Genomic DNA, 21,925 nt, shown 5'->3' with positions numbered 1-21,925 from the left:
ACATATAGGCGTGGATTTTTTAAAAGGAATTTTTAAGACCTACATATAGGCGTGGATTTTTTAAAAGGAATTTTTAAGACCTACATATAGGCGTGGATTTTTTAAAAGGAATTTTTAAGACCTACATATACATCATAAGGCGTGGATTTTTATAAGAATATTTTTCATAGGCCATCCATCATAAGGCGTGGATTTTTAAAAGAATATTTTTCATAGGCCATCCATCATAAGGCGTGGATTTTTAAAAGAATATTTTTCATAGGCCATCCATCATAAGGCGTGGATTTTTAAAAGAATATTTTTCATAGGCCATCCATCATAAGGCGTGGATTTTTAAAAGAATATTTTTCATAGGCCATCCATCATAAGGCGTGGATTTTTAAAAGAATATTTTTCATAGGCCATCCATCATAAGGCGTGGATTTTTAAAAGAATATTTTTCATAGGCCATCCATCATAAGGCGTGGATTTTTAAAAGAATATTTTTCATAGGCCATCCATCATAAGGCGTGGATTTTTAAAAGAATATTTTTTATTACATCAATTGTTATGTGACGTTATAATTATTTCCCAGAATTCCTTTTGAGTTGTGATAAAACAATTTATAACATAAATCTCATTCAACAAAGTTAAAACCAGTATTTTGAGATAGCAAAGAAATATTGAATAAATCAATTAACAATCAGAAGTGACAGGAAAACAACAACACGAAGAAACACAAACCAGCCGCCAATCACTAAGAGCGACTCAAAATCGATTTATTTGAAATATATCCCACAACTGATTCGAATGAAACATGACTAACCAACCCCAAACCAAACAAATGATCTCAGTTTGAAATAAATCAAATCTTAATAGAAAAAAAACAACAAATATTGAATCTCTAAACATAAAAAATGATGATTAAAACCAAAACAGATTTGCATTCAAAACTAAATACAAAAAATGAAAAAAAAAAAAACAAAACAAATCCAAAACCTATTTTCTTGAATTGAATTTCAATGTGAAATTTTGCGATAATTTCAGTCGTATTGTGGCTATTGTTGAAAACGGTCGTGGTATTTTGAAAACCAAAACAAATTTTTAAAATGAAATTTCTAATAATTTTTTGTACCCTATGTACACTATCGATGGGTGTTTTGGGCCAATATAAAACCGGTATTAAGACACGTCAACCTCCACCACCCGCCCAACAAACGGAACAATTGAATTATAATCATCAATACCAGGCTGGAAGTGCTTATGAACGTTATAATGGCAATTACAAACCTGCGGAATATTATCAAGGTGAATCGTTGGTGGTGAAACCCACACCATCTCCCCAGCCTCAGATTTTGGATGCCACAGCTGAGTTTATTAATAAGACCCGGGCTGGTATTGCATCGGGTATATGTTTCAAAGAAGTACCGTAAGTTTTGAATTTTTTTGTTTTGTTCTGATTAATATTTAGAAAATATTGAATGTCAAGTGACCCAACGTGATCTGAATTTCTTAGAAATGCTGATAAAGTCGTGTGCGTTATTGTGTCATAGGGTGGTGGGGAAATATGTTTTTTTAAATAATGCTTTCAAACTTAGTGAAAAACAGTGACACAAACAAATATTATTTTAAAAATCCACGCCTTAGATAGCCCTTGAAAAAAATTATTTTAAGAATCCAAGCCTCAGATATCCCTTGAAAAAAATTATTTTAAAAATCCACGCCTTAGATAGCCTTTGAAAAAAATTATTTTAAAAATCCACGCCTTAGATAGCCCTTGAAAAAAATTATTTTAAAAATCCAGGCCTTAGATAGCCCTTGAAAAAAATTATTTTAAAAATCCAGGCCTTAGATAGCCCTTGAAAAAAATTATTTTAAAAATCCACGCCTTAGATAGCCCTTGAAAAAAATTATTTTAAAAATCGACGCCTTAGATAGCCCTCGAAAAAAATTATTTTAAAAATCCACGCCTTAGATAGCCCTTGAAAAAAATTATTTTAAAAATCCACGCCTTAGATAGCCCTTGAAAAAAATTATTTTAAAAATCCACGCCTTAGATAGCCCTTGAAAAAAAATATTTTAAAAATCCACGCCTTAGATAGCCCTTGAAAAAAATTATTTTAAAAATCCACGCCTTAGATAGCCCTTGAAAAAAATTATTTTAAAAATCCACGCCTTAGATAGCCCTTGAAAAAAATTATTTTAAAAATCCACGCCTTAGATAGCCCTTGAAAAAAATTATTTTAAAAATCCACGCCTTAGATAGCCCTTGAAAAAAATTATTTTAAAAATCCACGCCTTAGATAGCCCTTGAAAAAAATTATTTTAAAAATCCACGCCTTAGATAGCCCTTGAAAAAAATTATTTTAAAAATCCACGCCTTAGATAGCCCTTGAAAAAAATTATTTTAAAAATCCACGCCTTAGATAGCCCTTGAAAAAAATTATTTTAAAAATCCACGCCTTAGATAGCCCTTGAAAAAAATTATTTTAAAAATCCACGCCTTAGATAGCCCTTGAAAAAAATTATTTTAAAAATCCACGCCTTAGATAGCCCTTGAAAAAAATTATTTTAAAAATCCACGCCTTAGATAGCCCTTGAAAAAAATTATTTTAAAAATCCACGCCTTAGATAGCCCTTGAAAAAAATTATTTTAAAAATCCACGCCTTAGATAGCCCTTGAAAAAAATTATTTTAAAAATCCACGCCTTAGATAGCCCTTGAAAAAAATTATTTTAAAAATCCACGCCTTAGATAGCCCTTGAAAAAAATTATTTTAAAAATCCACGCCTTAGATAGCCCTTGAAAAAAATTATTTTAAAAATCCACGCCTTATATAGCCCTTGAAAAAAATATTTTAAAAATCCACGCCTTAGATAGCCCTTGAAAAAAAATATTTTAAAAATCCACGCCTTAGATAGCCCTTGAAAAAAATTATTTTAAAAATCCACGGTTGTTCCATAGCCCTTGAAAAAAATTATTTTAAAAATCCGTCGCCTTAGATAGCCCTTGAAAAAAATTATTTTAAAAATCCACGTTCCATAGCCCTTGAAAAAAATTATTTTAAAAATTTCCACGCCTTATAGCCCTTGAAAAAAATTATTTTAAAAATCCACGCCTTAGATAGCCCTTGAAAAAAAATATTTTAAAAATTCACGCCTTAGATAGCTCTTGAAGAAAAAGTTATTTTAAAAATGAACGCCTTATATAGCCCTTGAAAAAAAAATATTTTAAAAATCCACGCTTTAGATAGCCCTTGAAAAAAAAAATATTTTAAAAATCCACGCCACAGATAGCCCTTGAAAAAAATTATTTTAAAAATCCAAGCCTCAGAAAAAAATATTTTAAAAAGGCCACGTCACAGATAGCCCTTGAAAAAAAATTATTTTAAAAATCCCTTGAAAAAAATTATTTTAAAAGGGCCACGCCACAGATAGCCCTTGAAAAAAAATATTTTAAAAGGGCCACGCCACAGATAGCCCTTGAAAAAAATTATTTTAATAATCCAGGCTTTATGGTAGCCCCTGAAGACATTAAAAATCATTAAATTTATATTCATTTTTTGCTTCCCATTCTAGCACCTCCACCCTGGTCAAAAATGGTCAAGAGCCCGTCAGCAATGGCACATCGCCCGGCATGAGCACAATCCAAGTGTGCTGCGAAGGCTATGAGCGGAACCCTCATGTTTTCAAGAAATGTGATCCCATCTGTGAGGATGATTGTCCCAATGGTATTTGTGTGGCGCCCAATCAATGTGTCTGCATTCCTGGTCATGTACGCAACAGTGTGGGTAAATGTGTCACCACCTGCCCCATTGGCTGTGAAAACGGGGTGTGCACAGATGATGGACAGTGTCAGTGTAAATCGGGCTATACATTAGAACCGAAGCAGGGTAAATTTTGTGTACCCGCTTGTGAGAGTGAATGTAAATTCGGAAAATGCATTGGACCCAATCAGTGTGAATGTGAAAAGGGTTATCGTCTAACCGCTGTGGGTACCTGTGAACCGCAATGTGAGAATTGTCAGAATGGTAAATGTACCGCACCCGGATTGTGTAGCTGTCATACGGGATATACCAAGGTGGGAGATGTTTGTGAACCTGTGTGCTCGCTGTAAGTTCGAAGAAGAAAAATATTTCCTTTATTTGTCTTAATTTCTAAAAATATTTCCAGTGGCTGTGACAAAGGTTTCTGCATTGCCCCCGACACCTGTTCCTGTCCCGTCGGTTCCGAATTGGATCGTTCGGGCATTAAATGTAATCCTCGTTGTGATGTGCCATGTGTGAATGGTGTGTGTTCGGCACCCAATAAATGTGAATGTGAACCGGGTTATGTTCCGGATGAAAACCACTCGAATATGTGTGTCCCCCATTGTCCTCAAGGATGTCCCAACGGCTACTGTTCAGCACCTAATTTCTGTTCCTGTAATCCTGGCTTTATAAAGAGCGGTATTAAGGGACGTTACTATTGTAATCCGGCAAATTGAGTTTGAATTGTATTAAAAATTTCCTTGTAAAAATAAAAATGTATTAAAAAACCTACCCCTTATGGTAGCCCCTCGAAATTCTTATTTAAAAAATTTCTTGCCTTTAAAAAAATAATTGGAAAAAACCATGAAAAAAAAAAACAGTAAGGAAAGTAGTAAAGCGGAACGGGGCCGACTATATGAACCCTTAGAAGCAATTTTTAAACAATTTGTTGGCCGGACACTGTAGTTTTCAGCAATAAAATTTGTAAAGGGTCCCCCTTTATGGATTTTCAAAGAAATGTTTAAAGGGTCCTTATCCCTTATCGATTTGCTATGAAAATTTAGAAGCCATTTGTAAAGGGTCCCAATTTGTTGGCCGGACACTGTAGTTTTCAGCAATAGAATTTGTAAAGGGTCCCCCTTATGGATTTTCTAAGAAATTTGTAAAGGGCCCCCTTATGGATTTTCTAAGAAATTTGTAAAGGGTCCCCCCTTATCGATTTGCTATGAAAATTTAGAAGTAATTTGTAAAGGGTCCCAATTTGTTGGCCGGACATTGTAGTTTTCAGCAATAACATTTTAAAGGGCCCCCCTTATGGATTTTCTAAGAAATTTGTAAAGGGTCCCCCCTTATGGACTTTCTAAGAAATTTGTAAAGAGTCCCCCCTATGGATTTTCTAAGAAATGTTCAAAGGGTCCCCTTATCGATTTGCTATGAAAATTTAGAATAAATTTGTAAACGGTCCCAATTTGTTGGCCGGGCACTGTAGTTTTCAGCAATGGAATTTGTAAAGGCTCCCCCCTTATGGATTTTCTAAGAATTGTGTAAAGGATTTGCTATGAAAATTTAGAAGTAATTTGTAAGGGGTCCCAATTTGTTGGCCGGATATTGTAGTTTTCAGTAATAATATTTGTAAATCTGAACCGATTTCAATGAGACTTAGCAGAGATTAACTACAGTTCATTGTACAAAATTGTGTGGCAATCGGACACACAAGTGCACAATTTACATAAAATCGGAAGAAAATATATATGGGAGCTATATCTAAATGTGGACCGATTTTCAGGAAACTTAACACATATCATTCTAGACCTAATTAATTACGCTATGCCAAATTTCGTGCAAATCGAAAGATATATAGGGACTTTGGTGCCCCATTGACATTCAATCGGACGAAAATATATATCGGAGCTATATCTACATCTGAACCGATTTTCACGAAACTTAGCACACATCATTCTGGACCTAATTCAGTACTCTGTATCAAATTTCGTGCAAATCGAAAGATATATAGGGACATTGGTACATCATTTACATTTAATAGGAAATATATATCTGAGCTATATCTAAGTCTGAACCGATTTTCTCGAAACTTGGCACACATCATTCTAGATTTATATTAGTACTCTGTGCCAAATTTCGTGCAAATCGAAAGATATATAGAGACATTGTTGCACCATTTACCTTAAATCGGACGAAAATATATATGGGAGCTATATCTAAATCTGAACCGATTTTCACGGAACTTAGCGCATACCATTCTAGACTTAATTAAGTACGCTGTGCCAAATTTTGTGCAAATCGAATGATTATCAGGGGCGTTGGTGCATCATTTACCTAAAATCAGACGAAACTATATATGGGAGCTGTATCTAAATCTGAACCTATCTTTACGAAACTTAGCACACATCATTCCGGGTTTAATGCAGTGCGCTGTGTCAAATTTCGTGCAAATCGAAAGATATTTAGGGACTTTTGTGCTCCATTTACCTTAACTCGCACGAAAATATATATGGGAACTATATCTTAATCCGAATCGATTATTCCCAATTTCAGTAGGGTATGAGGGATGAGTTGTGGCAAATTTCATCCGATTCGGATTATAAAAGCAACCTGTACTTTGTTTACAAGTTAACATCAACAGACGGACGAACGACAGACGGACGGACGGACATGCATTACTCGACACAGAAAGTGATTCTATGCATATTCTAAAGGGAACCATGGGTCTATCTCGATTCCTTTTGCCTGTTACAAACATATGCACAAAGCCATAATACCCTGTACCACAGTGTGGTGAAGGGTATACAAATCCACGCCTTTTGTAGCCTTGGAAAAAAATATTTAAAAAATCCACGCTTGGAAAAAAATGTGTGTGGCTTGGAAAAAAATTATTTAAAAAAAATCCACGCTTATGGGTGGATTGGAAAACAATTATTTAAAAAAATCCACGCCTTATGGATAGCTTAGAAAAAAACATATTTAAAAAATCCACGCCTTATGGGTGGCTTGGAAAAAAAATTATTGAAAAAATCCACGCCTTATGGATGGCTTGGAAAAAAATTATTTAAAAATCCACGCCTTATGGGTTGCTTGGAAAACAATTATTTAAAAAATCCACGCCTTATGGTTGGCATGGAATCAATTATTTAAAAAGTCCATGCCTTATGGATGGCTTTGAAAAAAAAATGATTTAAAAAATCCATGCCTTATGGGCGGCTTGGGAAAAATAATTTTTAATATCCACGCCATATGGATGGCTTGGAAAAAATGATTTAAAAAATCTACACTTGACATCCCTATAAAGTGTTTCTCTTTTAATGAGAGCGCTCTCGTTGGTATTGAATTACTCTTAAATAAAATATATGTATTTTAAAAATATAAAAAAAATTAAGAAAACACAAGAACGCTGGTGAAAGAACGCATTAAACTGATAAGAATAGGGAACAAAAATAAAGAAACAAAAACAACGACAACACAAAAACAAAAAAATTTGTTATTTGAAACCTCTGAGTAAATCCAAACACTCGGAGCAGTCATAATTATTTAGACACTGCACAAGTTAGGTCTTGAAATTTTATTTAAAATTTCGCTTTTACTTTAATTTGTTGTTGGTTCGTCCGTAGTCGTTGTCGCCGTCGATCTTAATTGTACGATGTTATTCAATTTGAAATATTTTCTTTTGTTGTGTATAAGTTTTGGGGTGACAATGGGCCAATTTTGGAAAATGAACGCGCCTAGTGAACGTGAACTATTTATTATGGATGTGAGGAGTACCATGTCGGCGGGTATTTGCTATAAACAAGTGGAGTATGTTCGGATATCAAAAGGGATTTACATTTCCTAAAAATCAACTAACTTTTCCTTAACCTTCTTCCAGAGCCAAGGTAAATGATCCCGAAGTTCGCATGCGTACGGTGTCGTATTGCTGTCCGGGCTATAAACGTAATCGTCTGGTACGTCACGCTGTGAGATGTGATCCGATATGTAATAATGACTGCAATAATGGCATATGTGTGGCGCCCGATTACTGTGAATGCTATCCGGGTTACAAGCGTGAAAATGGCCGCTGCATTACCTTTTATTAATATCCCGACCCAAATGGACTGGCTAGGCTATGACATAAAAATAAGGCAATTAGGAAATAAAAAATATTTAATTATAAAAAACATTATTTTTGAAATATTATTTTCTTATTTTATTCCATGATGATAAGATGTGTGTGTTCCCCACTCCCCAAATATCAACAAAAATGAAACTATGTCATTGTTATTTTAATTTATGTGTGTGTCTGTCCGATTTTTCTTTAAATGCTCTCCATAATAAAAATACACAAAAAAATAATATGAGCCATGACATGGCCGGACCATAGGCGGAGATTGCATTGACAAAGTTCATGTGCGATAATAAGCTGATGTTAACATCGGCAACACATGGACAGGGGATATGAAATAAATTATTTATGCAGATGCCTAAAAGTATGCTATACATTATTTATAATATGGACAGTGAAACCTCAACAAAACCAACATTTTTCAGATTCTTTCATAGTCGTGGATTTTTTAAATAATTTTTTTCCAAGCCATCCATAAGGCGTGGATTTTTTAAATAATTTTTTTCCAAGCCATCCATAAGGCGTGGATTTTTTAAATAATTTTTTTCCAAGCCATCCATAAGGCGTGGATTTTTTAAATAATTTTTTTCCAAGCCATCCATAAGGCGTGGATTTTTTAAATAATTTTTTTCCAAGCCATCCATAAGGCGTGGATTTTTTAAATAATTTTTTTCCAAGCCATCCATAAGGCGTGGATTTTTTAAAAAAATTTTCCAAGCCATCCATAAGGCGTGGATTTTTTAAATAATTTTTTTCCAAGCCATCCATAAGGCGTGGATTTTTTAAAAAAAATTTCCAAGCCATCCATAAGGCGTGGATTTTTTAAATAATTTTTTTCCAAGCCATCCATAAGGCGTGGATTTTTTAAATAATTTTTTTCCAAGCCATCCATAACGCGTGGATTTTTTAAATAATTTTTTTCCAAGCCATCCATAAGGCGTGGATTTTTTAAATAATTTTTTTCCAAGCCATCCATAAGGCGTGGATTTTTTAAATAATTTTTTTCCAAGCCATCCATAAGGCGTGGATTTTTTAAATAATTTTTTTCCAAGCCATCCATAAGGCGTGGATTTTTTAAATAATTTTTTTCCAAGCCATCCATAAGGCGTAGATTTTTTAATTAATTTTTTTTTTTCTAAGCCACCCATAAGGCGTGGATTTTTTAATAATTTTTTTTCTACGCCACCCATAAGGCGTGGATTTTTTAAATAATTTTTTTCCAAGCCATCCATAAGGCGTGGATTTTTTAAATAATTTTTTTCCAAGCCATCCATAAGGCGTGGATTTTTTAAATAATTTTTTTCCAAGCCATCCATAAGGCGTGGATTTTTTAAATAATTTTTTTTCCAAGCCATCCATAAGGCGTGGATTTTTTAAATAATTTTTTTCCAAGCCATCCATAAGGCGTGGATTTTTCAAATAATTTTTTCAAATTTTTATTAAAAATAAAATCCGCCTATTTCATATCCGCAGTAAAATTAAAATATCTACCAATTAATAAATTAAATTCATCCAAAAAATCATCGTTTAATTTCTGATGATGCATTGTCGCATAGGTGGTAACCTTATCCGGTGAAAGACACTGATTGATGAAACGCGTTGTACCCGTCTGGCAGCGACAACGACCCTTCGACGTGCAATAACCTAATTCACATTTTTGATAGGATTTAAAGGGACCATCAGTGATGGAACAGCCACAAACTCCGGGTGCAATACATTTGCCATAATAACCACAGCCACTGAAAAAAGAATTCGAATTTATTATGGGTTTCTGTTGTATCCAAATCGAAGGGAGGTACCTACTGTTCACAAATCGCCTCACACTTGGGACCATTCCGCTTATAGCCATTAAAACAGCGGCAAATCCCCGGTGATATGCAAACACCATTTTCGCAGTCATCGCCACAGTCTGGGAGGCAGGAAGTGGTATTCTCATCATAGCGATAACCCTCCTGGCAAATGCACTTGGGACCACGCACCTGGAAGCCATTGTCGCAGCGTCTGTAGGAGACAAAGGAAAATGAGAGGGGATTAGAAAAAAAACTCAGTAATGTTTTTTTCTGTAGAAAAAAATTCCTCAGGTCCCCTGAGGACTCTTTTTTCTATAGAAAAAAATTCCTCAGGCCCCCTGAGGACTCTTTTTTCTATAGAAAAAAATTCCTCAGGCCCCCTGAGGACTCTTTTTTCTATAGAAAAAAATTCCTCAGGCCCCCTGAGGACTCTTTTTTCTATAGAAAAAAATTCCTCAGGCCCCCTGAGGACTCTTTTTTTATAGAAGAAATTTCCCCAAGTCCCCTGAGGACTCTTTTTTTATAGAAGAAATTCCCCCAAGCCCCCTGAGGACTCTTTTTTCTATAGGAAAAAATTCCTCAGGCCCCCTGAGGACTCTTTTTTTCTATAGAAAAAAATTCCTCAGGTCACATGAGGACTCTTTTTTCTATCGAAAAAAATCCTCAGGTCACATGAGGACTCTTTTTTCTATAGAAGAAATTTCCCCAAGCCCCCTGAGGACTCTTTTTTTATAGAAAAAATTCCTTAGTACCCTGAGGGCTCTTGTTTCTACAAAAAAAAAAAAAATAAAATAGAAAAAACACCTCAGGCCCTTTGAGAACTCCTCAGGTCCCGTCAGTACCCTAAGGACACTTCTGATTACTCCAAATAAATACTCACAAAAATCCCAAATATTCACACACCGTTCCGTTCGTCTTCTTCCCATAACCGGCAAAACATTCACATTGATTCGGCCCCGCACAATAACCAAACCCACAATCGGGAATACAAACTGGTTGGCATCCTATCTTGGCCAATTCATGATGTGGCGATCTCGAATAACCCTCCTCACATTGACACTTATTGGGCTCGACACAAACTTCATTCCTGCCGCAACCCATTTCGCAAATCGGCACACAATATTTCTTTGTCGGATCCAATTCATAGCCCGTATTGCAAACACACGTTCCATTTAGATAACATCGACCATTCGGACATCCCAAGGGGCAAGTGGGTACACAATCGTTGCGATGATTCAAAACAAATTCATCGAAGCACTGGCACACACCTCCATCCAGGCAGAAGCCATTTCTCAAACATTTATTGCCACAATCCGGTACACATTTGCTCCAGTCGAAATCGTAACGTTTATAGCCCGGACAGCAGACATCGATTTCATTGTAATTTGGATTGCCGGTACTGCTGTTGCCACGAATCGGTACATCTTTTTCGTATTGGAAAAATATGGCCCTGGAAATAAACAAACGAAAATATTTTACTCTCTCTGGTCCCCTCTCACTCCCTTCTCTCTCATGCACTCTCTTAAATCAAACTCCCACTTACGGCACTTCTTTTTTACATTTCGCCGGATTAAAGTCCTTGCGGGGCAATGACAGACCCGGTGATCTTATAAATGGTTGTTTTGTTGTTGTTGTCGTAGTGAATCGTAGATTTTCCGTTTGTATACAATTGAAAGTGGTGGCACATAGAAATACCAGCGATAAGACGATTTTCACCGATGTTGGTGAACTAATATCAAATATTCGACGATTCGTCATAGTTTTCACATGGATCCCGATTCCGTATCAATTGTGTATTTGTCTTCAGTGGGTAAGGTCCGCAGAGTAACTGAAGATAATCGCATTGAGTTTTTTTGGGAGAGATTCTCTGGAATGTTTTCATTTGCCTACTGATAAGACGTAGATTATGAGGAGAAGCATGAAATGAGAGGAGATTATCACTAGGTACCCTACAAAGAAGTTGGTATTTTAGATTCAATAATGAAAATATTACTCTGAGAAAGGTCTGAGGATTTTTTTCTATAGAAAAGAGTCCTCAGGAGGCCTGATGAATTTTTTTCCATACAAAAAGAGTCCTCAGGAGGCCTGATGAAGTTTTTTCTATAGGAAAAGAGTCCTCAGGAGGCCTGATGAAGTTTTTTCTATAGAAAAATAGTCCTCAGGAGGCCTGATGAAGTTTTTTCTATAGAAAAAGAGTCCTCAGGAGGCCTGATGAATTTTTTTCTATAGAAAAAGAGTCCTCAGGAGGTCTGATGAATTTTTTTCTATAGAAAAAGAGTCCTCAGGAGGCCTGAGGAATTTTTTTCTATAGAAAAAGAGTTTTCAGGAGGCCTGAGGATTTTTTTCTATAGAAAAAGAGTCCTCAGGAGGCCTGAGGAATTTTTTTCTATAGAAAAAGAGTCCTCAGGAGGCCTGAGGAATTTTTTTCTATAGAAAAAGAGTCCTCAGGAGGCCTGAGGAATTTTTTTCTATAGAAAAAGAGTCCTCAGGAGGCCTGAGGAATTTTTTTCTATAGAAAAAGAGTCCTCAGGAGGCCTGAGGAATTTTTTTCTATAGAAAAAGAGTCCTCAGGAGGCCTGAGGAATTTTTTTCTATAGAAAAAGAGTCCTCAGGAGGCCTGGGGAAAAATTCACGCCTTATGGATAGGCCCTAAAAATAACTTTCGAAAAATCCACGCCTTATGGATAGGCTCTAACCATAATTTCTAAAAAAATTAGCCCTAATTTTGTATAGAAAAAAGAATATTCCATGTGCCCGAGGAATTTTTCTATAGGACCTATCTAGACATACCTCCAAGTGTTTTTTATAAAAAATTATTTAGTTTTCAGATAATTGCTAATCAATTTATTAGACATGAATGAAAATACCCTGCATATGATCACTACACTTTTTTTTTAAATCACATAACATAACTGCATTTAAAGGTCAAGTTTAGAAATGCCGCTGATTAAAAAAGGGGTCCATATTTGATTAGCTAAGCAAAGTATCGATCAGTTTATTTGTAAATCTCACACAAAAAGCATAATCCCGAATTGTAAAAATGCAAAATTGCAAATTATTCTGCTTAGCCATATTCGTGAATACGATATTGGGAGATCGTCTATATAGCGACTACATCGATGATATCGATCAGAATGAGATACGTATCAAACCATACGATGAGGATTGGCGTCATCCGAATTTTCATCCACCCATGCGAAAGGCCACTAGAAAACCAAAAGTGTTCGCCTCAACAACAGAGGGTATGTGTGTGAGGAATTATCATAAGAGGAAGGCGGCAGAGGAACGTGAAAATCCCCAAAAGGAATATAAACCGAGTGGTAATCGTTGGCATGGTTCCGTGGTCTATGGCAGTGATCGTTTCAAACATAAACAGCACAGCAGTCGTAGTACTAAGGTGAGGGACATTTCACCAGTGGAGAGGAATTTACACAAATGTACGAAGTGGATAAGGTAAGGATATAAGGAAACCTTGCAAAAATATTTTTTATAAAATCCAAGCCTTGTGTTGGCCCTTGAAAAATATAGGCCAGGTCTTTAAAGAATCCAGGACTTTTTAATGCCACCTCTTGTGTAGTATAAGGTATTGACTTGTCGACCTTGCTGGTCACTTTAAATTCTTTTCGGCTCAACCCAAAAATCTCCAAAAATGCTCAGTACATAGATTTGTAAGTGGTGATAAGGCGGAACCAACCCAACATCAAGGGTCAAGAGCAGACAGAAACAACAACAACAATAAAAACCAAATAAACAAAATTTCAAAAATTTCTCCCAAAATAACAATTCCAAAACCAAGCCCAAAAACATGATTAGTCTATTTCATTTTACGCCGACCTAAACATTCGGAAATTTCAAATTCGGAAATTTTTCCCAAAAATGAAAAATATTTGCTTGGCCCTAGTAATTTTAAATTTTCATTGGACCCTTTCGGATCGTTTATATACCGGTCACATAGACGATATACCAACAACACCACTACTACCAAAGGGTCATCGTTATAAGCCTCTGCCCTCAATTCCGATTCCAATTGAACGCCAGCATCCCAACTTCCAGAGTGGTGCCTCAGTGCGAAAGCCAACCATAAAACCCAAACCATTTCTCCTAGAGGCCACGGAGAGTTCATGTGTGAAAAATGTTCGCAAAAAACAGGAAGAAGAAGATGCCGAAAATGCGGCCTCAAATTCACGGCCAAGTGGAAATCGTTGGCATGGCGCCATCACCTATGGGCGGGAACAATTTCAGCATCGGAAAACGAATCGGCGGGCAACGAAGTACAAGGACATAACACCGGTGGACAGGAAACAACATAAGTGCTTGAAATGGATAAGGTAAAAGGGGAGATCTTTTAAAAATTATTTTTCAAGGTCAACACAAGGCGTAGATTTTTTAAAAAATATTTTTCAAGGGTCACAGCAAGGCGTGGATTTTATAAAAATTATTTTTCAAGGGTCACAGCAAGGCGTGGATTTTATACAAATTATTTTTCTTTCCCCATTTTTTTCAGATCCGAGGACATCAAACGCTACGAATGGCCAGCCGTCATCAAAAAGAACGAGTTGGACAATACCGTGCTGATAGAAATTTGCTGTCCGCACTTTGGTCCGGTACGCCTTATGGGCAATACCCTATGTCAACCCTATTGCCATGCCTGCCATAATGGCAAATGTATTGCTCCCGAAGTGTGTCAATGTTACGATGGCTATGTGCTGAGTGATAATAAAGATTGTGTCTTCACCTGCCCCATATCTTGCCTGAATGGTCGCTGTAATCTACTGACCGGTAGCTGTTTATGCAACTCAGGTCATAAGCTCGATGAGACAGGACAATTTTGTCGTCCCATATGTCGTGCCGGCTGTGGGGCAAATCCTTTGCATAATTGTACGGCACCAGATGTGTGTGGATGTGTTAAGGGTTTTTCGTTGACCGACAACGATTGTCAACCCATTGCCGGGCGGGGGACATGGGGGAGGAGGTATTAAATAAGTATTTTGGAATTAAAATAAAAATAAATGGAAAAATAATTTTTTTATGATTTTTTTCTTTGGTCGTGCGTGGATTTTTAAAAGAATATTTTCGAGAGGCTAACATAAGGCCTGGATTTTTAAAAGAATATTTTCGAGAGGCCATCCATCATAAGGCGTGGATTTTTAAAAGAATATTTTCGAGAGGCTAACATAAGGCCTGGATTTTCAAAAGATTATTTTCGAGAGGCTACCATAAGGCGTGGATTTTTAAAAGAATATTTTCGAGAGGCTACCATAAAGCGTGGATTTTTAAAAGAATATTTTCGAGAGGCTACCATAAGGCCTGGATTTTTAAACGAATATTTTCGAGAGGCTACCATAAGGCGTGGATTTTTAAAAGAATATTTTCGAGAGGCTACCATAAGGCGTGGATTTTTAAAAGAATATTTTCGAGAGGCTACCATAAGGCGTGGATTTTTAAAAGAATATTTTCGAGAGGCTAACATAAGGCGTGGATTTTTAAAAGAATATTTTCGAGAGGCTAACATAAGGCGTGGATTTTTAAAAGAATATTTTCGAGAGGCTAACATAAGGCGTGGATTTTTAAAAGAATATTTTCGAGAGGCTACCATAAGGCGTGGATTTTTAAAACAATATTTTTATTTTTTTATTGCCTAAAATATAATTCTATATTATTGTGGTATACAATTTCTGGTCCTTTCATGATACACAAAGCCCGGCTTACATATACAGCGATTTCGATTGTAGCATATACCATTGGCACAGGACCTGCAAAAAGATTATTTTAAATATTTTTTCTTTTTTGGAACATTGGCATCTTCAACTTACTGATAACAATCCGATTGACACACCCCATCCTGCAGCCTATACCCAGGACTACAGACACACATACGTGTCAAGCCAAAAGCCTGGCACTCACCACCCGGCCCACATTCTGGATCACACACCGGTTTACAACCGCCATCTGTCAATGTGAAACCCTCAATGCATCCGCATACCTCAGGTGCGGTACAATTATGCAAGGGATCACTGCCACAACCTTTACTGCAAATCGGACGACAATATTGTCGCGTCTCATCCAGCTTATAACCCGGATCACATTCACAGCTATTATCCAGATAACAGCGACCATTTAGGCAACCCAGCGGACAAATGAAAACACAATCTCCACTATCATTCCGGACATATTCATCATAACATTCACACACATTGGGCGCCACACATTGGCCATTGCGACATTTTTCACACACCGGAATGCAGCGGCGTTCACCACGCCATCGCAGCAGACCATAGCCAGGGCAACAGACCTTAATCGGGGTTACACGTTGGGATTTGTCTTCCGTCATTTTGATTACCCACGAATATTTGTCCACAGCTTCGGTACTGAAAAACAAAAAAATATTTTAATAATAGAAAATTGGGTCCCCATATCCACCCCCTACTTACGGAACATATATCAACTGCATATGATCACCATGTGTGCCACATTCCTCTTTGGCCACCGGCGGATCAATGGGACTGCCATCACGCCATCGATTATCGGTGGGCAGCATATACAGGGCACGCCGTTCCAATCTCTCAAATGTGTATGGCTCCTGATCGTCGAGATCATCAGCCTCATTGTAATCGTAACCCTCCGTAGGTTCTTCCTGATACCTACGTAGATATGTGGCTTCAAATTCAGTTTCCTCCATCATCATCAGGGAGGTAATACTACCAAATTGTTGTAGGAGGAGGATATAGAGAATTCCTCTTAAAATATTGACCAAATTAAACATGTTGTAATGTGAAAATAAAAAATTCTGAAATTATCTTCATTAGCCCCGGGCTTGTTTTCATTAGAATAGTTTATTGAAAACTGAAGCAAAACAAATTTTGCATAATATTCTAAGAATCCGAGAGAGATCTCAGCTTGGAGACTACTCAACAGCAAAAAATTGATAAGATTTCAATTGTTGTGATTACAACTGTTTTTATTCTTTTTGTTGTTGTGTATTTTGTTTTCAATATTTTGTTTTTTTAAGTCAGAATTTAAATGAAATAAGACAGGGTGAACCTAAAAAATTAAAACAGTATAAAATATTCTTTTAAAAATCCACGCCTTATGATGGCCTCTGAAAAATATTCTTTTAAAAATCCACGCCTTATGATGGCCTCTGAAAAATATTCTTTTAAAAATTCACGCCTTATGATGGCCTCTGAAAAATATTCTTTTAAAAATCCACGCCTTATGATGGCCTCTGAAAAATATTCTTTTAAAAATCCACGCCTTATGATGGCCTCTGAAAAATATTCTTTTAAAAATCCACGCCTTATGATGGCCTCTGAAAAATATTCTTTTAAAAATCCACGCCTTATGATGGCCTCTGAAAAATATTCTTTTAAAAATCCACGCCTTATGATGGCCTCTGAAAAATATTCTTTTAAAAATCCACGCCTTATGATGGCCTCTGAAAAATATTCTTTTAAAAATCCACGCCTTATGATGGCCTCTGAAAAATATTCTTTTAAAAATCCACGCCTTATGATGGCCTCTGAAAAATATTCTTTTAAAAATCCACGCCTTATGATGGCCTCTGAAAAATATTCTTTTAAAAATCCACGCCTTATGATGGCCTCTGAAAAATATTCTTTTAAAAATCCACGCCTTATGATGGCCTCTGAAAAATATTCTTTTAAAAATCCACGCCTTATGATGGCCTCTGAAAAATATTCTTTTAAAAATCCACGCCTTATGATGGCCTCTGAAAAATATTCTTTTAAAAATCCACGCCTTATGATGGCCTCTGAAAAATATTCTTTTAAAAATCCACGCCTTATGATGGCCTCTGAAAAATATTCTTTTAAAAATCCACGCCTTATGATGGCCTCTGAAAAATATTCTTTTAAAAATCCACGCCTTATGATGGCCTCTGAAAAATATTCTTTTAAAAATCCACGCCTTATGATGGCCTCTGAAAAATATTCTTTTAAAAATCCACGCCTTATGATGGCCTCTGAAAAATATTCTTTTAAAAATCCACGCCTTATGATGGCCTCTGAAAAATATTCTTTTAAAAATCCACGCCTTATGATGGCCTCTGAAAAATATTCTTTTAAAAATCCACGCCTTATGATGGCCTCTGAAAAGTATTCTTTTAAAAATCCACGCCTTATGATGGCCTCTGAAAAATATTCTTTTAAAAATCCACGCCTTATGATGGCCTCTGAAAAATATTCTTTTAAAAATCCACGCCTTATGATGGCCTCTGAAAAATATTCTTTTAAAAATCCACGCCTTATGATGGCCTCTGAAAAATATTCTTTTAAAAATCCACGCCTTATGATGGCCTCTGAAAAATATTCTTTTAAAAATCCACGCCTTATGATGGCCTCTGAAAAATATTCTTTTAAAAATCCACGCCTTATGATGGCCTCTGAAAAATATTCTTTTAAAAATCCACGCCTTATGATGGCCTCTGAAAAATATTCTTTTAAAAATCCACGCCTTATGATGGCCTCTGAAAAATATTCTTTTAAAAATCCACGCCTTATGATGGCCTCTGAAAAATATTCTTTTAAAAATCCACGCCTTATGATGGCCTCTGAAAAATATTCTTTTAAAAATCCACGCCTTATGATGGCCTCTGAAAAATATTCTTTTAAAAATCCACGCCTTATGATGGCCTCTGAAAAATATTCTTTAAAAAATCCACGCCTTATGATGGCCTCTGAAAAATATTCTTTTAAAAATCCACGCCTTATGATGGCCTCTGAAAAATATTCTTTTAAAAATCCACGCCTTATGATGGCCTCTGAAAAATATTCTTTTAAAAATCCACGCCTTATGATGGCCTCTGAAAAATATTCTTTTAAAAATCCACGCCTTATGATGGCCTCTGAAAAATATTCTTTTAAAAATCCACGCCTTATGATGGCCTCTGAAAAATATTCTTTTAAAAATCCACGCCTTATGATGGCCTCTGAAAAATATTCTTTTAAAAATCCACGCCTTATGATGGCCTCTGAAAAATATTCTTTTAAAAATCCACGCCTTATGATGGCCTCTGAAAAATATTCTTTTAAAAATCCACGCCTTATGGTAGCCTCTCGAAAATATTCCTTTAAAAATCCACGCCTTATGGTAGCCTCTCGAAAATATTCTTTTAAAAATCCACGCCTTATGATGGCCTCTGAAAAATATTCCTTTAAAAATCCACGCCTTATGGTAGCCTCTCGAAAATATTCCTTTAAAAATCCACGCCTTATGGAAGCCTCTCGAAAATATTCCTTTAAAAATCCACGCCTTATGGTAGCCTCTCGAAAATATTCCTTTAAAAATCCACGCCTTATGGTAGCCTCTCGAAAATATTCCTTTAAAAATCCACGCCTTATGGTAGCCTCAAAAAATATTCCTTTAAAAATCCACGCCTTATGGTAGCCTCAAAAAATATTCCTTTAAAAATCCACGCCTTATGGTAGCCTCAAAAAATATTCCTTTAAAAATCCACGCCTTATGGTAGCCTCTCGAAAATATTCCTTTAAAAATCCACGCCTTATGGTAGCCTCTCGAAAATATTCCTTTAAAAATCCACGCCTTATGATGGCCTCTGAAAATTTTTCTTTTAAAAATCCACGCCTTATGATAGCCTCTGAAATTTTTTCTTTTAAAAATCTACGCCTTATGTTGGCCCCTAAAAAATATTCTTTAAAAATTCCACGCCTCTTTTGAGGCCCTGAAAAATATTCTTTTAAAATCCAAGCCTCATTTTTATTAATTTTTATTTCAATGTTTAACGACCTTATAACTAATTTATTTTCTCCGGTTTGGCTATACAATTCCCCGTGCTCTCCATGTAAATAAATCCCGGATTGCATATGCAGCGGTGACGGCTATAGCACATGCCATTTTCGCAGGGCCTACAAAAAGTAAAGAAATTCAAATTATTATTTAAAGAACCCCCTCCTCTTCCCCTCCCCCTCTACTTACTGATAACACACAGCATGACAAACACCATCCTTCAGCGTATAGCCCGCCTTACATTCACACATCCCAAATGCATTACACTCTCCTCCCGGACCACATTCGGGATCACACACAGCCTTACATCCGGCATCGGTGAGAATATAACCATTGATACAACCACATACCTCAGGAGCAGTACAATTCAGCAATGGGTTTGTACCACAACCTTTACTACAAATTGGACGACAAAATCTTCGAGTTTCATCGAGCTTATATCCAGGATCACATTTACAGCTACCATCCAAATAGCAACGACCATTAAGACAACCCAGAGGACAACTGAAAACACAATCGCCATTGTCATTGCGTACAAACCCATCGTAACAATCACACAAATTCGGTCCAACACATTGTCCATTGCGACAATTCTCACAGACCGGTACGCACAGATCCCGTTGCCAATTATGGACGATGGCATAGCCGGGACAGCAGAGGCTGATGGTGGTGTGGCGGCCTTTCTTTTCTAGAATTTTGATGTAGGTGTATTTGTGAAGGGATTCGTTTCTGAAATGAAAAAAAAAATATTTTTAAAAAATAAACACCTTGATGTAGGCTTTTGAACATATTTTTAAAAAATCCTCTCCTATACCTCGGCTCTATTCTGTGCCTTGCTTTTGTATTCATAATCCGAATTACATCATTTCATTTACTTACAGTATTGTAATGGTGTACATATGTGTTTGATTTCCTCCCTCCGAATAACATTCACCCGCTCCATGCATCATTTCACCACGCCGTTGAATATTTCCCACAATTGAATTCTGCGCTATGTTCGGAACATATCTGCCCGCTGCCATACCCGGTTCCTGTTGATATTGATTTCTCGAATTGGGAACATAACTCTGTTGATTCGTATAGGTGGAACGTTTTTGATCATAGGCTTTAGCCTCTGCGGTTTGGAAAATATAACTGAACTGTTGGGCCAATAGGGTCACAATTAGTCCCGCGACAACACAATTAAAAAATCGGGACATGTTTTTCTTTATCCGTTAGAAAATTACTAGCCTATATTAACGTTTTGTTTAAAACTAATTTTTATTTTTGTTTTCGATACGATTTACAAATCTGTTTTATGAAAAATGCTGCTGTAATTATTTCCTGAACTTCCGATTTGTCTAGACCGTTTGTATGGAATACAAATACTATTCTCTATGCCTCCGCCAGCAACTGATAACAGAAATTGTTTTGATAAACAACTTGAGATTTGTTTATTGAGAGGGGAAAAAATAAACGGGCATTGATTTTGACATTAACATTGAATTGTCAAAAGTGAAGGTATGTCCGGATTTCGATTGGATTCACAAATAAACAACCTTATCGGTTTAAATTAAAATCACAGGGCGATTCAATAAACACAATAATTTTTAAAAAATCCACGCCTTGTGTTAGGACCCTAAAAATAATTTTTAAAAAATCCACGCCTTGTGTTAGGACCCTAAAAATAATTTTTAAAAAATCCACGCCTTGTGTTAGGACCCTAAAAATAATTTTTAAAAAATCCACGCCTTGTGTTAGGACCCTAAAAATAATTTTTAAAAAATCCACGCCTTGTGTTAGGACCCTAAAAATAATTTTTAAAAAATCCACGCCTTGTGTTAGGACCCTAAAAATAATTTTTAAAAAATCCACGCCTTGTGTTAGGACCCTAAAAATAATTTTTAAAAAATCCACGCCTTGTGTTAGGACCCTAAAAATAATTTTTAAAAAATCCACGCCTTGTGTTAGGACCCTAAAAATAATTTTTAAAAAATCCACGCCTTGTGTTAGGACCCTAAAAATAATTTTTAAAAAATCCACGCCTTGTGTTAGGACCCTAAAAATAATTTTTAAAAAATCCACGCCTTGTGTTAGGACCCTAAAAATAATTTTTAAAAAATCCACGCCTTGTGTTAGGACCCTAAAAATAATTTTTAAAAAATCCACGCCTTGTGTTAGGACCCTAAAAATAATTTTTAAAAAATCCACGCCTTGTGTTAGGACCCTAAAAATAATTTTTAAAAAATCCACGCCTTGTGTTAGGACCCTAAAAATAATTTTTAAAAAATCCACGCCTTGTGTTAGGACCCTAAAAATAATTTTTAAAAAATCCACGCCTTGTGTTAGGACCCTAAAAATAATTTTTAAAAAATCCACGCCTTGTGTTAGGACCCTAAAAATAATTTTTAAAAAATCCACGCCTTGTGTTAGGACCCTAAAAATAATTTTTAAAAAATCCACGCCTTGTGTTAGGACCCTAAAAATAATTTTTAAAAAATCCACGCCTTGTGTTAGGACCCTAAAAATAATTTTTAAAAAATCCACGCC

General features: G+C 36.0%; 3 protein-coding genes across 3 annotated transcripts; 2 read left to right on the top strand and 1 right to left on the bottom strand.

The window, feature by feature from the left end:
- Positions 1-1,130: 1,130 nt before the first annotated feature.
- LOC133332749 (epidermal growth factor-like protein) lies at positions 1,131-4,464 on the top strand. Its single transcript, XM_061541125.1, has 3 exons — positions 1,131-1,408; positions 3,558-4,091; positions 4,152-4,464. The coding sequence occupies exons 1-3, from the start codon at positions 1,131-1,133 to the stop codon at positions 4,462-4,464; spliced, it is 1,125 nt and encodes a 374-aa protein (XP_061397109.1).
- Positions 4,465-7,388: 2,924 nt separating this feature from the next.
- Positions 7,389-7,815, top strand: LOC133332748 (epidermal growth factor-like protein 6). The gene is made up of 2 exons (XM_061541124.1): positions 7,389-7,537; positions 7,608-7,815. Exons 1-2 carry the CDS (start codon positions 7,437-7,439, stop codon positions 7,813-7,815), a joined length of 309 nt encoding a protein of 102 aa, XP_061397108.1. The 5' UTR covers positions 7,389-7,436.
- Positions 7,816-9,297: 1,482 nt separating this feature from the next.
- LOC133332747 (multiple epidermal growth factor-like domains protein 10) lies at positions 9,298-20,595 on the bottom strand. The gene is made up of 10 exons (XM_061541122.1): positions 20,276-20,595; positions 19,586-20,125; positions 19,405-19,515; positions 16,063-16,329; positions 15,445-15,999; positions 15,289-15,384; positions 11,175-11,360; positions 10,512-11,081; positions 9,645-9,842; positions 9,298-9,580 (listed from the first exon to the last, which is right to left on the bottom strand). The coding sequence occupies exons 1-10, from the start codon at positions 20,593-20,595 to the stop codon at positions 9,298-9,300; spliced, it is 3,126 nt and encodes a 1,041-aa protein (XP_061397106.1).
- Between the last annotated feature and the right edge of the window lie 1,330 nt (positions 20,596-21,925).

The sequence above is a fragment of the Musca vetustissima genome, unplaced genomic scaffold (assembly GCF_032173495.1).
Source record: "Musca vetustissima isolate MV318-11 ecotype Yass unplaced genomic scaffold, APGP_CSIRO_Mvet_v1 utg9143, whole genome shotgun sequence".
Classification (NCBI taxonomy): Eukaryota; Metazoa; Arthropoda; class Insecta; order Diptera; family Muscidae; genus Musca; species Musca vetustissima.
This window is presented reverse-complemented; position numbering and strand designations above follow the sequence as displayed.